We start from the raw sequence: 17,738 nt of genomic DNA on the forward strand, positions 1-17,738 counted from the left end.
CCAATTTATAGTTCCAACAGCCTTTTCAAACCTTATATGTACCGCTGACACTTCTAGAATACTCTTTTCCTGAATATCAATAAAAAAAGTTTCGTATGGCCTAGTATATACGTGTTTCAGTTTTTGTTCCTAACATATATCCTTGAATGTTGAAAGCTATAAAGAAAGGGAGAAATCGCTTTCTCATCATAATATGATTAAATCGAGTAATGCATGAGAGATCCTAATGTCATGTAGAAAAGTTCCAATCCAACATGACACGTGATCCTTATAGTAGTTGGGTTTGCATGACTAAAATCAGTAAGACGGGTCGTGTCCATTGTACCCTTCTCCAGCACAATCTTTGAATGACATAGGCTTAAAAACAAAATAAAATACAAAAATGATGATACTCTTATTTATCTTTTAAATGTACATAAGCCACATCATCTCTATTGGTTTTGAGACTCGGGAGATAGGTTAGGCATAGCTAGTAGGGCCAAATACGACAATGAAGCGCCACGGTGTACTTTTACATTTAAGGATAAAGAAAAACCTACAGTCACACAAAGATACAAAGGTTAACGAGGTTCGGCAATGTGCCTACGTCCTCGGACAAAAAACTCTTATTCTCTTTTTGTTATTTTGTTGTATTGTACCATCTGCCATTGGTCAACCGCATGCAGGAAAGATTGATTCAACAAAGGAAACAAGCATTCGGAAAAAGGGAGATAATCAGAAAAAAGAAAGGCACCCCATAATTATAGGCATACAATATTAACAAATCTCTTTTCCTAAGATAGGAGAAAAAATTACTCCAACACTCCCCCTCAAGTTGGGTCGAAAACCTCGTCAACTTGCTTATCATTTCTTGAAATACTCCATTGGGTAATGCTTTGGTAAAAACGTCAGCTAGTTGACCCTCACTCAGAATCTATGCGGTTTCAATTGTCTTGTCTTGCACCTTTTCTCTCACAAAGTGGCAGTCCTCCTTTATGTGTTTGGTCCTCTCATGAAACACTGGATTTGAAGCTATATGAGTTGCATCTTGATTATCACAAAACAACTTCGTAGGCTTGGTCATGCAATTGCAACTCAATTTTTGAAGTAGTAGTCTCAGCCACACAATTTCACTGGTAATAGTAGTCATGGCACGATATTACGCCTCTGCACTCGAATGAGCAACTACCATTTGCTTTTTACTTTTCCAAGTGACAATGTTTCCTCCCACAAAAGTACAAAACCCTGTAGTAGATTTCCTGTCTAGAGGGCTCCTAGCCCAATATGTGTGACGACCTGACCATATATTAAATTTTTTTTATATAATTAGCGCAAGTGGAAGAAAAGCTCATATTAGTCATAACATCTTCATTCATTAAAATTAAAAGACACATAGCAAGTTCATATGAGGCTATCATAGACATACACCTTACAACAGTCAACGAAACACAACCACAAATAGACGCTAAATAGATGAGCACACCTGGACACTACACTCCTACGCCAACCTAGTCATCCACTGCATCCAAGTTGCCCTCCTCCTTAGGTTCGCCTCTGCCATTGCCCTCTTCGGCTTCGCCGTTTGCACCACCATTACCTCCATCATCTAGTATGCTCAAAGGACCCAGCACATGATCGCCTTGCCTAATGTACTAGGCGATAAATCTAAATGGGACTAAGATCACCCGGCCCGCGTTAACCCATACGACCGAGGTTTGCTTTATGAGTGCTGACTAGGATTAGGAAAACACAACGACCTCAGTCCATAGCTAATGGACTCAAAATTGACAGGAGCCCCATAATGATGATGTGGCGGAAGGTTCATAGCCAATGGTCTGAAAAATTTAGCAAGAATGAGCTATCGCCCAGCAAATAAAACATCTAAATATTACAAATCGTGATTTAAATATTGCACAATGCCAATTGATCTAAAGACATGTATTTTTAGTGGGTCTTATCAAAAGAAATATATTTGGTAATTAACAAAATATTCTTTCAATTTTGACAAAAAAATACTTTTATTTATTAACAATACAAGAACAACTTTCAGGATTGTAACCCGATCGTCTTTGGACCTTTTCATTCCCCATACCACCAAGCCAAGGTGTTGGCGGTGTTAAATACTGCCCTTTTCTTTTTATTTATTGACTCGACGCATAACGTTACATTCAATCATACAGGCAATCGCAGCGGGAATGAAGATCACACATATGAATATGTCATGCATTCATAAATATGCAGATATGAATTTTTCTCATCTTTAACATGTATCGGTTTTTCGACAAAAAAAAATATCAGTTCACATTTCACAGTCTTTCATGCCAAGAACCCACTAATTCTTCCCCGACATCCGCGCATGGTACTATCAAGCTTTTCGTGCTCGGGTATCTTCAACTTCGGACGCTTCTCCAATCACACATTAGGAGTTTCCCAAACATCCGGGGCTCCATCGGTACGTTGTTCGATGAAAATTTCTTTGCAATTTTTTACTCCATGATCAATGCACACATGTGTTTATATGGTATGCCACATGATCATGCCATAATTCAATTTACCATTATCTGGCATTCACAGGAACAATTTCTCATCTGACAATTTAATTCATCCCCACATTGAAATCACGGCAGATTTAAGCCCGACTAATCACCGTGATTAATTTAATAAGTAAAATCATAAAATTTCCAAATTTCACATAATGGTAGTTCCTTCAGTGAGGATCAATTTTCATTTGAAGCTTTTAAGTGTCAGACCCACACATCAAAGGGTTTTGTCAAATTTTCGTGAATTACACCTCTAGAGGCAAATTTACACACCGATTAAACTTTTCAATTTTACTCAAGTAAATTAACTCCAAAAATTATCAAAATTTAGTACGGTTAAGGAGAGACTTAGATCTACAATTTTTGTGACTAGAATACAGTTTCGATCGTTCTGTATAATTCACAAAATTTCGTGGGAGTGACACCAAATTCCAGACCCAGAAACAGAATACAGTCAGTTAAATGAATGGCCTTAACCCAACTTAAAGTGTTCCAAATTTTTTTAATTTAATATATGTTTTAGGTTAAGATGTTAGCTTCAAATTTTATATTTTGTGCTAAGATCGTAGGTGTCCACATAACGAGATAAAAAAATAGTTAGCATCAATGATCGGATCAGACTCAGGATGGAACATGCAGACCCATAGAAGTAGAAAATAGTAAGGCTATCCTTATGAAAATCACTCTTGACTTTTCTTGCATTCTCTTGAGCGCACTTTGAGAGAGTAAAATTTTAAAAATACAGTGAATGAGGGGTGAGATTTGGCAGAGAGAGAGAGAGAGAGAGAGAGAGAGCTTGAGTGTAAGCTACCAATTGTTATGAATTCCCATTGCCCTCATGGGTGGTGAAATGACCATTACTTAGGGTAAAAATCATGAAATAGACTTGAATAAATTTTTAGCATAATTCCCCTAAGCGGCTAGCTATGATTTAGGAGGTGAAATGTCCATTTTGCCCTCATAATCTTAATTATGTACATTAAACCTTAATTTAGACTATAGTTTTCTCTATAATTAATTAGCATTTCGATAAGCATAATATTATTAAATTTATTATTAAATAATGAGTCACAAGACATGCTCTAATTATTAGAATACTCAATTGATTCTATATCATATATAATGCTCTTGATAATTTTTCTTAGAAGTTAACATATACTATAATCATTTTAATTGATTTCTTCATATAATTGACTTAGTAAAAGAAAAATTCAACATCTAATTTATATCATAACCATACGTGATTGGCTACATAAGATTTTTAGGATATCCCACTCATACGGTGGTTACCTATAATTTCTCATCTGAGAAATTGAGCCCATATTGCGGATTCTCAAAAATTACATGACATAAGTCAATTATAAGTCAAGTAATTTAATTCTAATATATTTATCGCCTTAAATTAATCGAGTGAGAAAATTAGGATGTCACAATATGCATCAATGTAGCTAACAAGTGCCGTGTGACCATTATTTTTCATTAGGATTCTCTTCTCGGGTGTAACCTTCAAATACCGTAGCAGATGATTTAATAGCTCCATATGCCCTCGAGTTGGTTTTTGCATAAATTGACTTACATAACTAACAATATATGTTATATCCTATCTAGTGACAGTCAGATAAATCAACCGTCCAACAAGCTGATGAAACCGCCCAACATCATGTAATGGAGTGTCTTCTGAAATGAACTTACTATTATATTTCATAGGAATGTTGGCCGGTCTAACTCCCAACTTCCCAGTCTCCTTCAGCAAATACATAACCTATTTTCTCTTAGATAAAAATAATCCTTTGTGAGATCTTGCAACCTCCATACCCAAAAAATACCTCAATCTGCCAAGGTCTTTGATATCAAATTCCTTGCTCAAATGCCGCTTAAGTGCTTCGATTCAAGGTTGATTACTGCTTGTAATCACAATATCATCAACATAAACAAGCACAACAACTATACCTTCGTCATTAGCCTAGGTGAACATTGAAGAGTCTGCTGCCCCTCTTTTAAATCCCGAGCGCTGCCCTCAATTTACCATACCAAGCTCTACGTGATTGCTTAAGACCATATATGGCCTTCTTCAACCTGCAAATAATTTCATCTTTATTCTACAAGGGTTGACCAGAAGGAAGATCCATCTAAACCCCCTCCTCCAAATCTCCATGAAGAAATGTGTTCTTTACATCCATTTGGAACAATGGCCATCCACAATTAATAGCTATACACATAAGAACACACACGGTGTTCATTTTAATCACAAGTGTAAAGTTTCTTTGTAATCTGTACCATATGTTTGAGTGTATCCTTTTGCAACCAGCCTCGCTTTATACCTTTGGACTAATCCGTCACTATTGTATTTGATCTTATAGATCCATCGGCAACTAACAATCTTCTTCCCCCTCGGAAGTTGCACCAATTCCCAAGTATGATTTCGATTTAAAGCCTGAAGTTCATCCTTCATTAGACCAACCCGGATGGCTTTTTCTCTTGCTTCCTCATAGTTGTGAGGTTCCTGTTGCTCTTCAATGGCAGATAAGAAACTCAAAAAATTGTGAGAGATTATGTCATAGTTAACAAATTCTTGAATAGGATATTGAATTGAATAATAAGTAGTAAAATTCCAAAGACGGGTTGAGGGTTTAGTGACATGAGATGTCCTTCGCAATGGGATTGCATCTGCTACCCTTTCATTTGCCAGCCCCTCGGTGGTAATTCCAAGCTGAGCTTCCGGAACGGCGATTGCCTCAATCTCTCGATCCATTTTTGAATTTTCTTGATTTGCAAATTCGTAACCCAAAGCATTTTTTTCTGCAAATTTGTGACCCGAAGCACAAGTCCCATTGTTGACTACGACGCCCCCATTGCTGACTTCGGCTTCACTAGTCCCATTAACATCCACAGGAACATGAGCAAATTCATAGGAAAATTTATTATAATAATCTGTGCACTCTCCCTGAATGTGGCTCTTATAAAAAAATATATGAGTTTTATCAAATAAGTTGATTTATGCAAATGTTTAGGAAAAGGCAACCTATGTTACTTAGCAAAGTGACATGGGTCACAACTAATAGAATCATGAGTCAACGACATGTCTAAGGACTACAACACCCCACCCGAAGGATGACCCATGCGCTAATGCCATAGACAGCAAGTATCCACCCCCCCCTTCCTAGCCACCAACGCTTTGCCATGCAAATCTAAGGTGTACAGCCCGTCCCGAAGTTGTCCTTCACCAATCATCCTCCTGGTATAACGATCCCGAAACACCACCTTCTGTGGAGTAAAAGTGACATTACAATTCCACTGTTTAGTACATTTTTTCATAAACATTAAATTGGAAGATAAGCACATTCAGTTGCCCAATACCTTGGGTTGGCACCTGCACTCCGTTAGCCACTATGATCGGTGGATTCCTATATTACTCTCCATTTCTAAGTTCGCAGCAATTAAGCAGGTTTTACATGAAGAAGATTTGACTCAGCATGCCGGATCATGAATTAGTAACCGCATTCAATCTCCAAATATAAGGCATCCTCATGATAATTCAAATCCCTGATTGATTCTACCATAGAGGCCAACGATAGACAATAACTCCCCCTCTCCCTCCCCCCGAACAAAGCCAAAATCTTATGTCTATACTTTTGCAAAAATGGACTAAGAGGGTTAGTTACCCAGCCAATCTTCATAATTAAATTAGAAATTCATATCTAAAGTATGATACGCAATCATAAACCAATCCCTAAGACCATCCGAGGGGCTTTTGTGAGTCCTCAAAATGGGATGCAGAATATAGAGGTACTTATGGCATAATGATTGAACTCATCCAATCAAAATCCTTCAATTCTCAAAAAACTAAATACTAGAAAAAATAGGCTTTCAACCCCTTCTTCTTGCGCCAAAGATCTGACCATTTCCATTGGTTTTTTTATAGGATCGAATTCCAAAAAATGGATAAGCCCCTACGGAAAATAAAATGTTCCATACTAATGGATTCGGATCCACAAAGATCCCCTATATGGATAATACACATTCCAGTTGACCGTGCCTTCTTGGTTCCTTCTTTTCCTTCTTCCATAACCCGAGCTCACTCAAGCAATTTTTTGAAAACTCACTTCCAATATGAAACTTTTTGCCTTTTCTAGGGATTCTTATGTATTGGAAACTTTTCATCAAAAACCTTCCCGATAGATAAAAATAATCTTGCCATTAATGAGATATCACTCCGGAAGAGCTGGAATTCTTTTAACCATTAACATCTTAGAAGATTTCACAAATGTGGCCATGAAATAGGGATTAAGTGGAATAGAATGAAACTTCGTCATCAACCCTTTCTAACTTCTTGATCCAATACGTAAGAATCCATAGAAAAGGCAAATTGAGCCATGAAAAAGATTCAACAAAAGGCAGAGACAAACCCTTACTCTTTGTTTTTATTAATTCGTTGATACTAGGAATATCAATGAACCCGATTATTGCAATTGACTAGGATACCGTACTCATCAGCGACCGACCCCGAGATGTGTGTAACATTATAAAACATTCATATTGCTCTACGATATCTGATCCATCCATAATATCATGAAAAATAACAAAACAAAACGAAGTGACTTAGACAAATCCCAATTCAAATATGACCCCCATGCCTCATTAGCCCTAACAGCGCCAAACCCATTTTTTTGCAGCAAAAATGTTGCGGAGACGGTATTTTGGTTTGACATTGCTAGCAATGAAGGCAATAATAAATACAGAAGTTGCGGTCAATAAGGTAGTAATGCCGCGCCGAGGTAGAAGGCCCTCAAGGATATAAAGAGCTAGCAACAATATTAAATTGAATATATGGGGAACTACACATATGGTTTATAGCATCGGAATCAACAATAAACTGATTTCTAGACTCAACATAAAGTGCACTAATATTACTAGAGGTCTTGGCCAAATTTATTGATTCGGTGCTAGAGGAACCCGAACCATGTGTCTGAAGTAGCTGCTGAACCTGCAGTGTTAGGGACTCCAACTTGGATTGGAAGTTTGTGGTATTCCCTTGAATTGCTATCTTAGCATCCGGACCCTTGTCCTTTTTTGGACGCAGCTGAGGATGTAGTATCCAACATCATTCCTTGGAATGCACATCTCGATCACAATTATCACAATGAAAACAAATGGGCTTCTTTCCTTTTCCCTTGACAAACCGAGTACCGGCATCACTTTGCCTGGCATTGGAAATGAAGTGTTTGCCAAGTGCGCTAATGACCTTACCGGTGGTGCAACAATCGAGTCGGAATGCATGGCTCTCCTCCTTGTTTCTTCACACTGTATTATGGAGCACACGTTATTAAAGAACGGCTATTGCGGCCTCACAAAAATGTCACGTGTGGTGTCTTCAAACTCAGGCCTTAGGCTTGCCAAGAGAATAAAAAAAATTCTATTTTGTTCTTCCCTTTGCACATAGTCATGCTCATTTTGAGTTGCAGGTGTGCACCGACGAAGTTCACCCCCTTGTTTCTTCATGCTCCCCAAATGTTCTGTGAATTACTGCTTTGCACCTTGCTTGGAGTTAGCAAGACCTTGTTGAAGCTCAAAAATTCAAGATGCATTATTGGCTTGACCATACATCTCAGATAACGAATTACTCAATGTTTTGGCTGAATCTAAGTAAACAAAGATCTCATAGATTTTAGGCTCCATTGAGTTGAAGATCCAAGTCATAACATTGTGATCGCTTGCTCGCCATTCTTCAAATTTTGGATGAGTTTCATCGGGGACTTTAGTGTACCTAGTAATATGTCCAAGCCTCAATCGGCCTCTAAGCACGATGGTCACTGCTCGCGACCATGGAAGAAAATTCCTTTCATTCAGCAAAATAGATGTAAGAAGTTGGCTGTTTCCCTCATGCACCATAGCCTTCGCTAATTCTGATCCAGAGCTCACACCTTTATTGAGAAGTTCTCTAGATTCCAATTCTGAATTTGTCATGGCGCCCATCCAATAGTCGACACTCAAAGAGAACGTGGACAAGATGAGTTCTTCAAATAATCAGGTTTATTACCCGCTCCGATACCATGAAGAAAAACAAACAATCACACAAAGACACAAAGCTTAACGAGGTTCGGCAATGTGCCTATGTCCTCGGACAAAAAAACTATCATTCTCTTTTTGTTATTTTGTTGTATTGTACCATCTACCATTGTTCAACTATATGTGCTGGAAAGATTGCTTCAACAAAGGAAATAAGCAACCAGAAAAAAAGGAAGGCACCATAGAATTTTAGGAATACAACATTAACAAATCTCCTTTCCTAAGATGGGAGAGAAAATCACCCCAACAAAGGAAAATCTGTCCGTGGCCAGCGGCATGGATCCCCTTTGAGGTCACACCAAAAAATATATACAACAGTTTGATCGACGTGCCGAAACGAGAGATATGCCAATGTCTCGAGATTATTAAGTCGAAGAAGCTTGAGTTGATGCAGAAGACGGTACTATCCACCCATGATTACTGCAAAGGATTAACTTGTATCGTTGTATGTGCATTTTATACCCATTTGGGAAAAATGATAAGTCTTACGACTGCAGATACGAACAGAAAAGCTGTTGGAAACTCACATGATAGGAGACAGAATAAAAAACCCTGAACACCGAAAAGAGGGATGTGACTTGATGAGGACTTGGTCCGTCCATAGAAAATACAAAACAATACAGTGGTGAAATTATTATTATGACGATAATGATGATGAATGCAAAGAAGTGATGGGCTTCTTCAAGATCCCATGTCTTGATTCTCTATCCCACATTCTCTTTGTCCCCTCCCAGTTGAATCCCTCCTGCAAATCTCTCAGCTTTTAAGGATTTGTGAGGGTGATGTGGTTGTGGATATTAAAGAGATTTCACGGGGCATGCATGTGTGTATTGCCCAAAGAGCATATTCTCATGCCTATGTCTCTCTTGCATTCATTTTTTTTTTTTTTGCAGGGAATTTAGTAGGGCCACTTGGATAGCTAGAGAATACACAAAAGACAAAAATGAAACCAAGAATTCAAAAGAGCCTCACAAATCTTCCCCATCTGCCAATGGGAGAGATCTGCAGGAGTGCTTCCCTCAAGATATAAATGCGAAAATGGTTTGTCCAGGTCTCTCCATCCTTCTTCTTCTTCAATCCTTTCCTTTTTCCTTTTTTTTTTTTTTGCAATTGCAAGTGGATCAACTCTACGAGGGTGAACACCGTCATGGGAGCTTGGTCTGACCCTATGCTGTCCATCACCCTCGAGAGCTGACAGGATACCCTAATCTGGCTTGGACATTACTCTAGTGTCTTCTCCTCAGCTTCAGTTTGGGATCTTTTTCGGCGCAAGGGACAGGTTGTTCAATGGCACTCATTCATATGGGACTGCCATCTTGCTCCTCGGCATTCCTTCATTCTATGGCTTATTACCCTTAACAGACTACCCACCTAGATTATCCTCCTTGCCCATCAACATATTGTAGAAGGTCTATGTGGTTTTTGTAATTGTCGCCCTGACTCTATTGATCATTTATTTTTCGGTTGTCGTATTACAAATGCCCTTGCTCTGTTTTGGTCGGCTAAGTGCAACTTCGCTTGGCATAATGCTTCTTGGCAAGACAACCTTAGGTGGGTGATGAAGCACATTTGAGGCCACCTTTTTCATCAATGCATTGCAAGATTCTCATTTGGCGCTCTTTGCCACGTGATTTGGACGGAACGGAATCACATCCTATTCTGCAACAAGCAACTTAATTTGATTGCCATCAAGGAACATCTTCGGAAGGTGGTCAAGGATAAGGCTGCCACCTTCGGGCGTGTTGACGACATCCCCAGAAACCGAAGAATGCAAATTTCTTGGGGCATCTCGTCTGCGATTTTTGATTGATTTTGGGGGAGGTTTGTCCTTCATGTTATCATTTTGGACCACTATGTTTGCTCTGCTTTATCTTGTACAGCTCCTTGCATGGTGCGTTACTCTTATACAGGTCCTTGTATAGTCCCCATAGCTTGGTCTTGCTTGTTGGCCTCTCTGTGGCTTTTGTTTAGTTAGACATTATCTACCCGAGCTACCCTTACACTTTTAGCGACACTTCGGTGGTGTGCGGCGGAGGTTTGTTTTGTAATCTGCGCTTTACTCAATACATATCTTACCTTTAAAAAAAAAAAAAAAAAAAAACTCCTGCTACAAGCCTAAATTGTACATGACGGAGTCATTAAGCATCGTGATATCGTACCTTGACCCCCCACGTAAACCCTTATCTTCAACCGATGAAAGTACCATCAAGTGGACCCGATGAAAAAAAAAATGAGATCACTTCTTATGGACTGGTTGAGAATAATTCTGATCTAGTTCATGACCTATTAGAAGTAGAAGGTGTTAAAAAATAACTTCGAGAATGAGATGAAATGGAATTAGATTTTGAAGCGTGATAACACTGTCTTTAAGAATTTATCTACCCCACAACGTTGCTAATGGTTTTCAGCAAATATTCTTGAGGATACAACAAAGTCTCGGTGAAAACAGCAGATAGCAATTATGATATTTCTCTAGGACCTCTCAAGAGAAATAATCGGAGAAGATGATTGTGTTTCTTTGAGAAAAAATGAAATTCAAAGTTCTGAAAATTGAAGTACTTAAATGGAATAGAGTTGCTCAATATATAACAGTCGAAAGAAGACAACTTTTCATGTCTCAAAAATTGTAATTGGGATACAACTCTTCATGTCCGAAGAACAGTTAATTGAGACGTACCTCTTCGTGTCCGAAGAACTATTATGTTTGAAAAGTTGCAACCATTGGACATAATTAACTACTTAAAATTCGAAAATAAATTTAATAAAAATAACTGCAACTCCTACATGAATAGTCGCACTATTTCATTAGGACTCAACAATCAATTTTTTATCAAAATTTTGAAAATAAAAAAATAATTGCTGAATGGCGCCAATTCCGAACCACGACAGCGCAAGTGTGCTAAGTGTATCAAAATCGCACAATTATACACGCACCCACCAACAAGCGTATAGTGGGGTCTAGCCTATTTGCTCATTGCTTTATTTTGAAAAACTATAGTAGCCTTCTATTCTAACTAATAAGGAGACTTACACTCTTCCTTCCGTCCTATGTAGGATTGGAAAAGGGCATTTTTTGTCTATTTTGCACGAACAAACACCAAAAGAACGCGCTCTGGCGGGAGTTCTCAGAATGGATTGGGTACGAACCAACTGATGAATAATCCCCATTTCATCAGGCTAATGAACATCAAATGGCCGACTTCTAATAGTATTTCATAGAAACCAGGTCCTTTATCAGCTTCTTCCTTCTTATCATGCTTGAAGAAAGTCAACGAAACAAGCACTTGCATCATAGTTTTGGTGGTCTACTCTGGTGTCTTTATGGAGATCAAAACCGGGTTCTGGTCACCGGAAAGAGCTCGAAAGGGACACGCGAATTCTTTTATCACCAAGAAAATCCCAAGAGCATGTGAAGGTTGTCCCAAGGCTCCTCCTCGACATGGCCAAAATGAACCGGGGCCCGGAACCGGCCCGTTGACCGGGCCCAAGGTTCCGACCCGATTTTTTTAAATAAAAAAAGGGGAGGAGGCTCGGGGAAAAAGAGCCATTGGGCCTAGAAACCGGCGGTTCCGAATCGGAACCGGAACCGGCCCTTCAAGGGCCGGTTCCAGTTCACCTTTTTTAGGGACCGGAACTGGCGGTTCCACGGAACCGGCCACATCTAGCTCCTCCCCCTCACCTTTTTTATTTTTTGGAATATATTTTCGACAATTAATGTATTCATACATGTCGGTGTCATTCTCAGAAGAGAATTGAATTACATCACTTTAATACATGGGTGGAGAGAATGAGATGGCGCATGTATGTTGCCCATGTAAAAGACCGGCCGGGTCTTGCACGACAATGCTTCTATTGCAAATTAACTGCTCAGCGGAGGACTTCTTCTTCCTGTTTTTATATTTTCAGAAAGTGCAATCAAATTTTAAAACTTGACAAATTGATACAATCGAATCCTTCCATTAACTCCATCCAATTTGGCTAACGGAAAATGCTGACATAGCCTTTTTTTTATTACTTTCTCTCTCCTACTTGGCGCTGACATGGCTGAAACAAGAAAGATAAGTTCAAAACGACGTCGTTTCGATCCAAAATTTGAATTTTAAATATAAATATTAATTAAATTAAATTAAAAAATCAAAACCAGCGAGGACCTTTGTTGGCCCTTGCTGCTGCCGCTCCCCACCATCGCCGCCCAGACAGGGCCGAGAGCTGCCGCAGGCTGGGGTGGGGCTGGGTGGCGACCTTGAGGAGGCTGTTGCAGCACTAGCAGCTCATGGTTCTTTCTGTGTACTTCCATAGCTTCATCAATAAAGCCCACAACGTAGAGGATCCAAACAAAGTCCATGACCAAGCCTAATGCTGTACCTCATCCAAGTTTGACATGGATTTTAATATTTATGGTGCGTTTATTTCAATGGAAAAAAAAAACTTCCGCGAATCTGTTTTTTGGATTTTCACGCGTTTGGTTTGCTGAATATGATGAGTCGACAAGAAACCATTTGCGATAATAGAAAACAAGCATACTTAAAACAAGGAAAATGAATTCCCTATATTGAGAAAAGGAAAAATATTTTCCTAAAAAATGATTTTCCGAAAAGTATTTTCTTTTATTATGAAGTTTTGCCCAAAACAAATGCACTCTAAGGAATTCTTCAATTTCCAATTTCCCGTCACCAAAGTCATCTGAGTGATCGACTTTTGAAAGTTATGCATTTAAATGATTGCTTGAAAAGTTTCGATACCAAAGCGGATGTCGTACAATAGTCATGGTGCTGACAACTCGACCGAGCTTCCGCTTCTTTCAATGGCCACCTAAGCATGTCCATCTAATTTCAATGTACATACAATCCACGAGAGAAAAAAAGGAAATCCGTGATTCCATTTCTTCTCTCCTTGAGAACCCAGAAATTTTAATCGGCCTGCGAAAAAAGCACACAAGAAAAGAAATTACTACCAAAGCGGTGAACATTTCATAATACGATTCGGGTTTTCGGCGACTCACCGGACCATCTCGGCCCGATGTACAAGCGGGTCTTCGAGGGGGGAGCCGCTGGTGCGGTGTTCGCTGTACAATAGTCTCTCTATTCATGTCGATTTCGGAATCTCTTTTTAACAACAGCAGCAATAACAATAATAAGAGCGAGATTTCGGTTCGAAAAGGGACCTGTAATTTCGGACGCAATGACTCCACAGGGACTGTGGATTCTTCATTCATGACAGCTCCTTGCTGCAGAATGGAATTAGGATTTGATTATTATAATCACATTTATTAAACATACATACATACATACATACATATTTATTACATTTACCTTGCCCAATGCCCAGTCTGCTGAATCAAAGAAAGCTCTTGCATGGTCCTGCAACCACTTAATTGTGTCGTTGTTAACTAAAAAATTAAGTGAATTGATCAAGAATTCTTGTGTTAATAATACTGCCTTGCCTTTGTAATCAAAGGCTTCTTCTTGGGCATGAGCCCCCCATACTTCTTCCCCGAGGAGGCATCCTATCACGGATAAAAATTAAGATAATTTCAAAACATGACCAGAAAACGTGAAAATAAGCTAGTCACGAAAAAAATATTTTTTTCAATTTTTTGAAGTCTAGTTTATGGAATATAAGACAGTCCAAGAAAATATTTACGACCCATGGAAAAAGTTCCCTCAAAAGTAGTGAAAATGTTTTTCTTTTTTGAAAAGAGGAAAATATTTTCTCTCATATTTCTTCCCTTCACTCCTTCACATTCCATTTTTTTTTATACATATTTATATTTTCTTTATTTTTATTTTTATATTTATTTATTTTAAAAAATTAGTCTTTTTCCTTTTTGTTATTCTTTCTTCTTCAGCTGGTCCACTACCACAGCGACGACTAGCGACCGGCCTCGAGGTCGAGCTCGACCCCTCCGGCCTCGCCAGAGAACGGTGACGCCTGAGGCTCCACTTCGCCCGGGGCCGGTCACTGGGTATTGCCATGGCCGACGACCAATCGAAGAAGAAGGAAAACTGAAAAGTAAAAAATAAAAATATGCAAATAAACAAATAATTAATAATAATTAAAAACTGAAATTGTTTTATAAAATGAAAAAGGTAAGATAAGATAAAAAAAATTAAAATTAAAATTAATTAAAATGAATGCACAGAGAAAAATCAAATCGAATTTTTCATACCAAACGGCAAAAACTATTTTCTACTTCATTTTCGGATCTTAACCCAATACGAAAAAATATCGTCATTTTTCAAGTCATTTTTCAGAAAAGTCACATTTTTTGCGAATCAAACGGAGCTTTAATCGAGAAATTAATCGTGAGTGAGATCATTAAGAGTGCGGCTCAAGAGATCCCAATGTAGAATTAGTAGCCGCAAGAAGCTGAATTAGCTCTAGAGTGTTCCCTTGACCTTAATAAAGCAAAAGCAAGCAGAAGGCAAAAACGGCACGAAAAGTAGCCGTCTTTTTTACTTAAAGTAATTGATTTCGTAGTTTTTTTTGTTAAAATTAATATTATCTTATGTGAAATTAATTCCACGTATGGTATCATTGTTTGGCTCGACTGCTAGAACTTTTAAATAAGCTGTGCCCAAAATAAATTTTAAAAATTATAACGTCGACCGTCACTAGTCTTCTTCTTTTTTATCATTATTTTCTTTTTTTTCACTTTCTTCTTTTTTAAATGTTTTGAGCTTCTTCTTTTTTCGCGATATCGCCACAAATGATTTTTGAATTTTGATCCAATGTACAATGTAATCACTAAACTTTTAATTTGACTATTATGATCCATAAACTTTAACTTAATATGCAATATAATCCCCGAATTTTAATTTGACCAATATGGTCTTAAATTTTTGAAATGTGCTCAACTTAGTCATTAGACTATACAAATATATTCAATGCGGTCTTTCCATTAATTTAAATTTATGAACATTTTTTCATAATTCGGAGACTATGTTGAACATGTTTTAAAAGTTTGGGGACTACATTAAATAAATTAAAAGTTTAGGGACCGCATTGCACACTGAGTTAAAGCTTAGGAATCAAATTGCATTAGGGTCCATTTGTGTTATTTTTATTTTTATTTTTCCTTTTAATTACGTGAGACCGTGGAATGGGCGTAATTTGGCACTTGCCGACATTATTATGGTGATGTGTACAGACGTACGTGGAACCAACTTTACGTTACGTGTCCGTGTCCGTGTCACAGCCGTTGGATGTGGGAACCACCTTGACTTAAACGTGGCGATTGACATCATAAGGTTTTCCTGTAAATTTAAGGTAATCATGGGGTGTAATAATGCCACAAAAGAAGAATCCGAGGAAGGCCCAAACCGAATTTGATTGGCCTTCCTAAATATCTTTGGGGCCTCTTGCTATTTATTATTTTATTTTATTTTTGGCGAGATAAATTTTCCCATCGAAATGAAAGGACTACATTTATCTCCTAGTCCATTTTAAGACACTTAAATTGGGAAATCTGTGAACTATACAATGACCCTGAAAGATAATTCTCTCATAGGTCGCTAAGGACACCGGCGAATTTAACGATTAGACATGTCAGCTCTTTTTTTTCAGCGAAATTTAGCTATACTAATGACCGACCATTTATGTTTTCGAGTCGTTGACGATGGACTAATGCAAGCTAATGTAAAGAGAAGGGCGTGGCTCATCGATGCACCCGCGAACCTAGTTTTTCTCGTCTTCATTTTCGAATCAGTCGCTTATCCTCCAAGCCCACCTAATCAAAGCTGCTAAATTCTATGGAGGACGCTTATCATGCCAATTCTCTCTCTCTCTCTCTCTCTCTCTCTCTCTCTCTATGCACAATGGACATTGCTATGGTGATGAGCAAGGTCCGAGGCTTGCCAAACGTACCTACTTCTATTGATAAGGAGAGGAGGGAAATGGGGGGCCGTACCTCATGTTCTTGGGCAGAACCATAGCTCTCTCCTCTGCTGCAATCTGCCATATCTTCGCTGCTGCTGCTGCTGCTGCAGACATTAATGGTCATGCTCAGTTGCGATCGGGAAAGACATGGCAACAAAGAATTGCAGAAAGAACAGAAATGAAAGTACAAAAACCTTACTGCCCACAGAGAGAGAGAGAGAGAGAGAGAGAGAGAGAGGCAGTACCTTGAGGAGGAGAAAAGGGAGAGATGCAAGAGAAAGCAACGCAGAAGTTTCCAACAGAAACACATAAAAAGGCTGAGAAAGGAACAAAAGAGGGAGGATGGAGTGAGAAGGTGAGAAAAGAATATGGGCATATACATGTGGAAGATGAGATAGAAAAAGGAAAATGCTTTCTTGATAGTACTATGATGCACGATACAATCTCAACTGTAGATGTAGACATCATTATCGCGTATTTTGCATAAAGTACTTATTGATTGAAAAATTGTGTGGTCGGAAATAATGTGATCTTGACAGTACTGTCAAACTGTCAAGTTGTTAGCTTCCATACAAAAATTAGATGGAAGGAGCAGTAAACTTGGAAGCAAAAATCTAACTACCTTTATCAAATTAATCACTACTTAAATTACGTAATCAACAAAAATTAATCAAACTTCCTTCCTTCCTTCCTTCAATGAGAGGGGAGGGTGGGAGTTTGGTTGTATGGTGGTTGGGTGAAGGTGAAGTGTAGGAACCCTTCAAAGAAAAAGAACCACTTGAAATTCAATTTGCCTCTTTGAATTTTCTTGGGGAAGATTAGAGTTCATTCTATTTAATAATTGGGGGGGTTTAGGCTGTTAAGACATCACTATCAAGTTGGTCCATGGCAAAGCGACGCCGTACGAGCGAGATCATGTGCTCATCATCCCCGCTACCGACACCACACACCTCTCTCAAGAAACGATGGAGTACACCCAAACTGGGGCGAATGGAGAGCCATTGTTTCGTGAATTCCAATGATGATGTCTTTCTTTTCCCCGACCCTTCTTAACGTTGCACCTATGACAAAACAGAGAAAATATTGCCGCGTCAGTCATACCCACATCCATGCATCTCGTGACACGCGATACGCGGGCTTCACCGGCGAGAAAATTTCAAAACTGAGTTCTTTCTGGTGGCCGTGGAGAGTAGGGTAGGGAACTCACGCGCAAGCTATGAAATTTTTTGACCGATGGAGTCCTGCGTGCCATGTGTCGCGAGATGAGTGGATCTG

At 38.7% G+C, this 17,738-nt stretch overlaps 1 protein-coding gene across 5 annotated transcripts; it reads right to left on the minus strand.

Moving 5' to 3' along the window:
* Window positions 1-13,281: 13,281 nt before the first annotated feature.
* Window positions 13,282-16,834, minus strand: LOC115739301. 5 transcript variants are annotated; one of them, XM_030672320.2, is made up of 7 exons: window positions 16,709-16,834; window positions 16,495-16,558; window positions 14,029-14,091; window positions 13,898-13,945; window positions 13,750-13,812; window positions 13,588-13,650; window positions 13,282-13,504 (listed from the first exon to the last, which is right to left on the minus strand). In XM_030672320.2, exons 1-7 carry the CDS (start codon window positions 16,771-16,773, stop codon window positions 13,496-13,498), a joined length of 375 nt encoding a protein of 124 aa, XP_030528180.2. In that variant the 5' UTR covers window positions 16,774-16,834; the 3' UTR covers window positions 13,282-13,495. The 5 variants fall into 5 exon arrangements, with proteins under 5 accessions (XP_030528180.2, XP_048127290.1, XP_030528179.2 ...); XM_048271333.1 differs by having other exon boundaries at window positions 16,495-16,555; window positions 16,709-16,819; XM_030672319.2 differs by having other exon boundaries at window positions 16,495-16,567; window positions 16,709-16,808.
* Between the last annotated feature and the right edge of the window lie 904 nt (window positions 16,835-17,738).

This window comes from Rhodamnia argentea, chromosome 10 (genome assembly GCF_020921035.1).
Source record: "Rhodamnia argentea isolate NSW1041297 chromosome 10, ASM2092103v1, whole genome shotgun sequence".
NCBI lineage: Eukaryota > Viridiplantae > Streptophyta > Magnoliopsida > Myrtales > Myrtaceae > Rhodamnia > Rhodamnia argentea.

What these genes read in the sequence shown, in the direction of transcription:
- LOC115739301 (XM_030672319.2), bottom strand. Translation starts at nt 16,773, where the DNA reads ATGTGTTTCTGTTGGAAACTTCTGCGTTGCTTTCTCTTGCATCTCTCC. An exon ending in CAGACTGGGCATTGGGCAAG is followed by an intron (nt 13,813 to 13,897) that starts GTAAATGTAATA and finishes TCCATTCTGCAG; the next exon opens with CAAGGAGCTGTCATGAATGA. An exon ending in CATTGCGTCCGAAATTACAG is followed by an intron (nt 13,651 to 13,749) that starts GTCCCTTTTCGA and finishes ACTATTGTACAG; the next exon opens with CGAACACCGCACCAGCGGCT.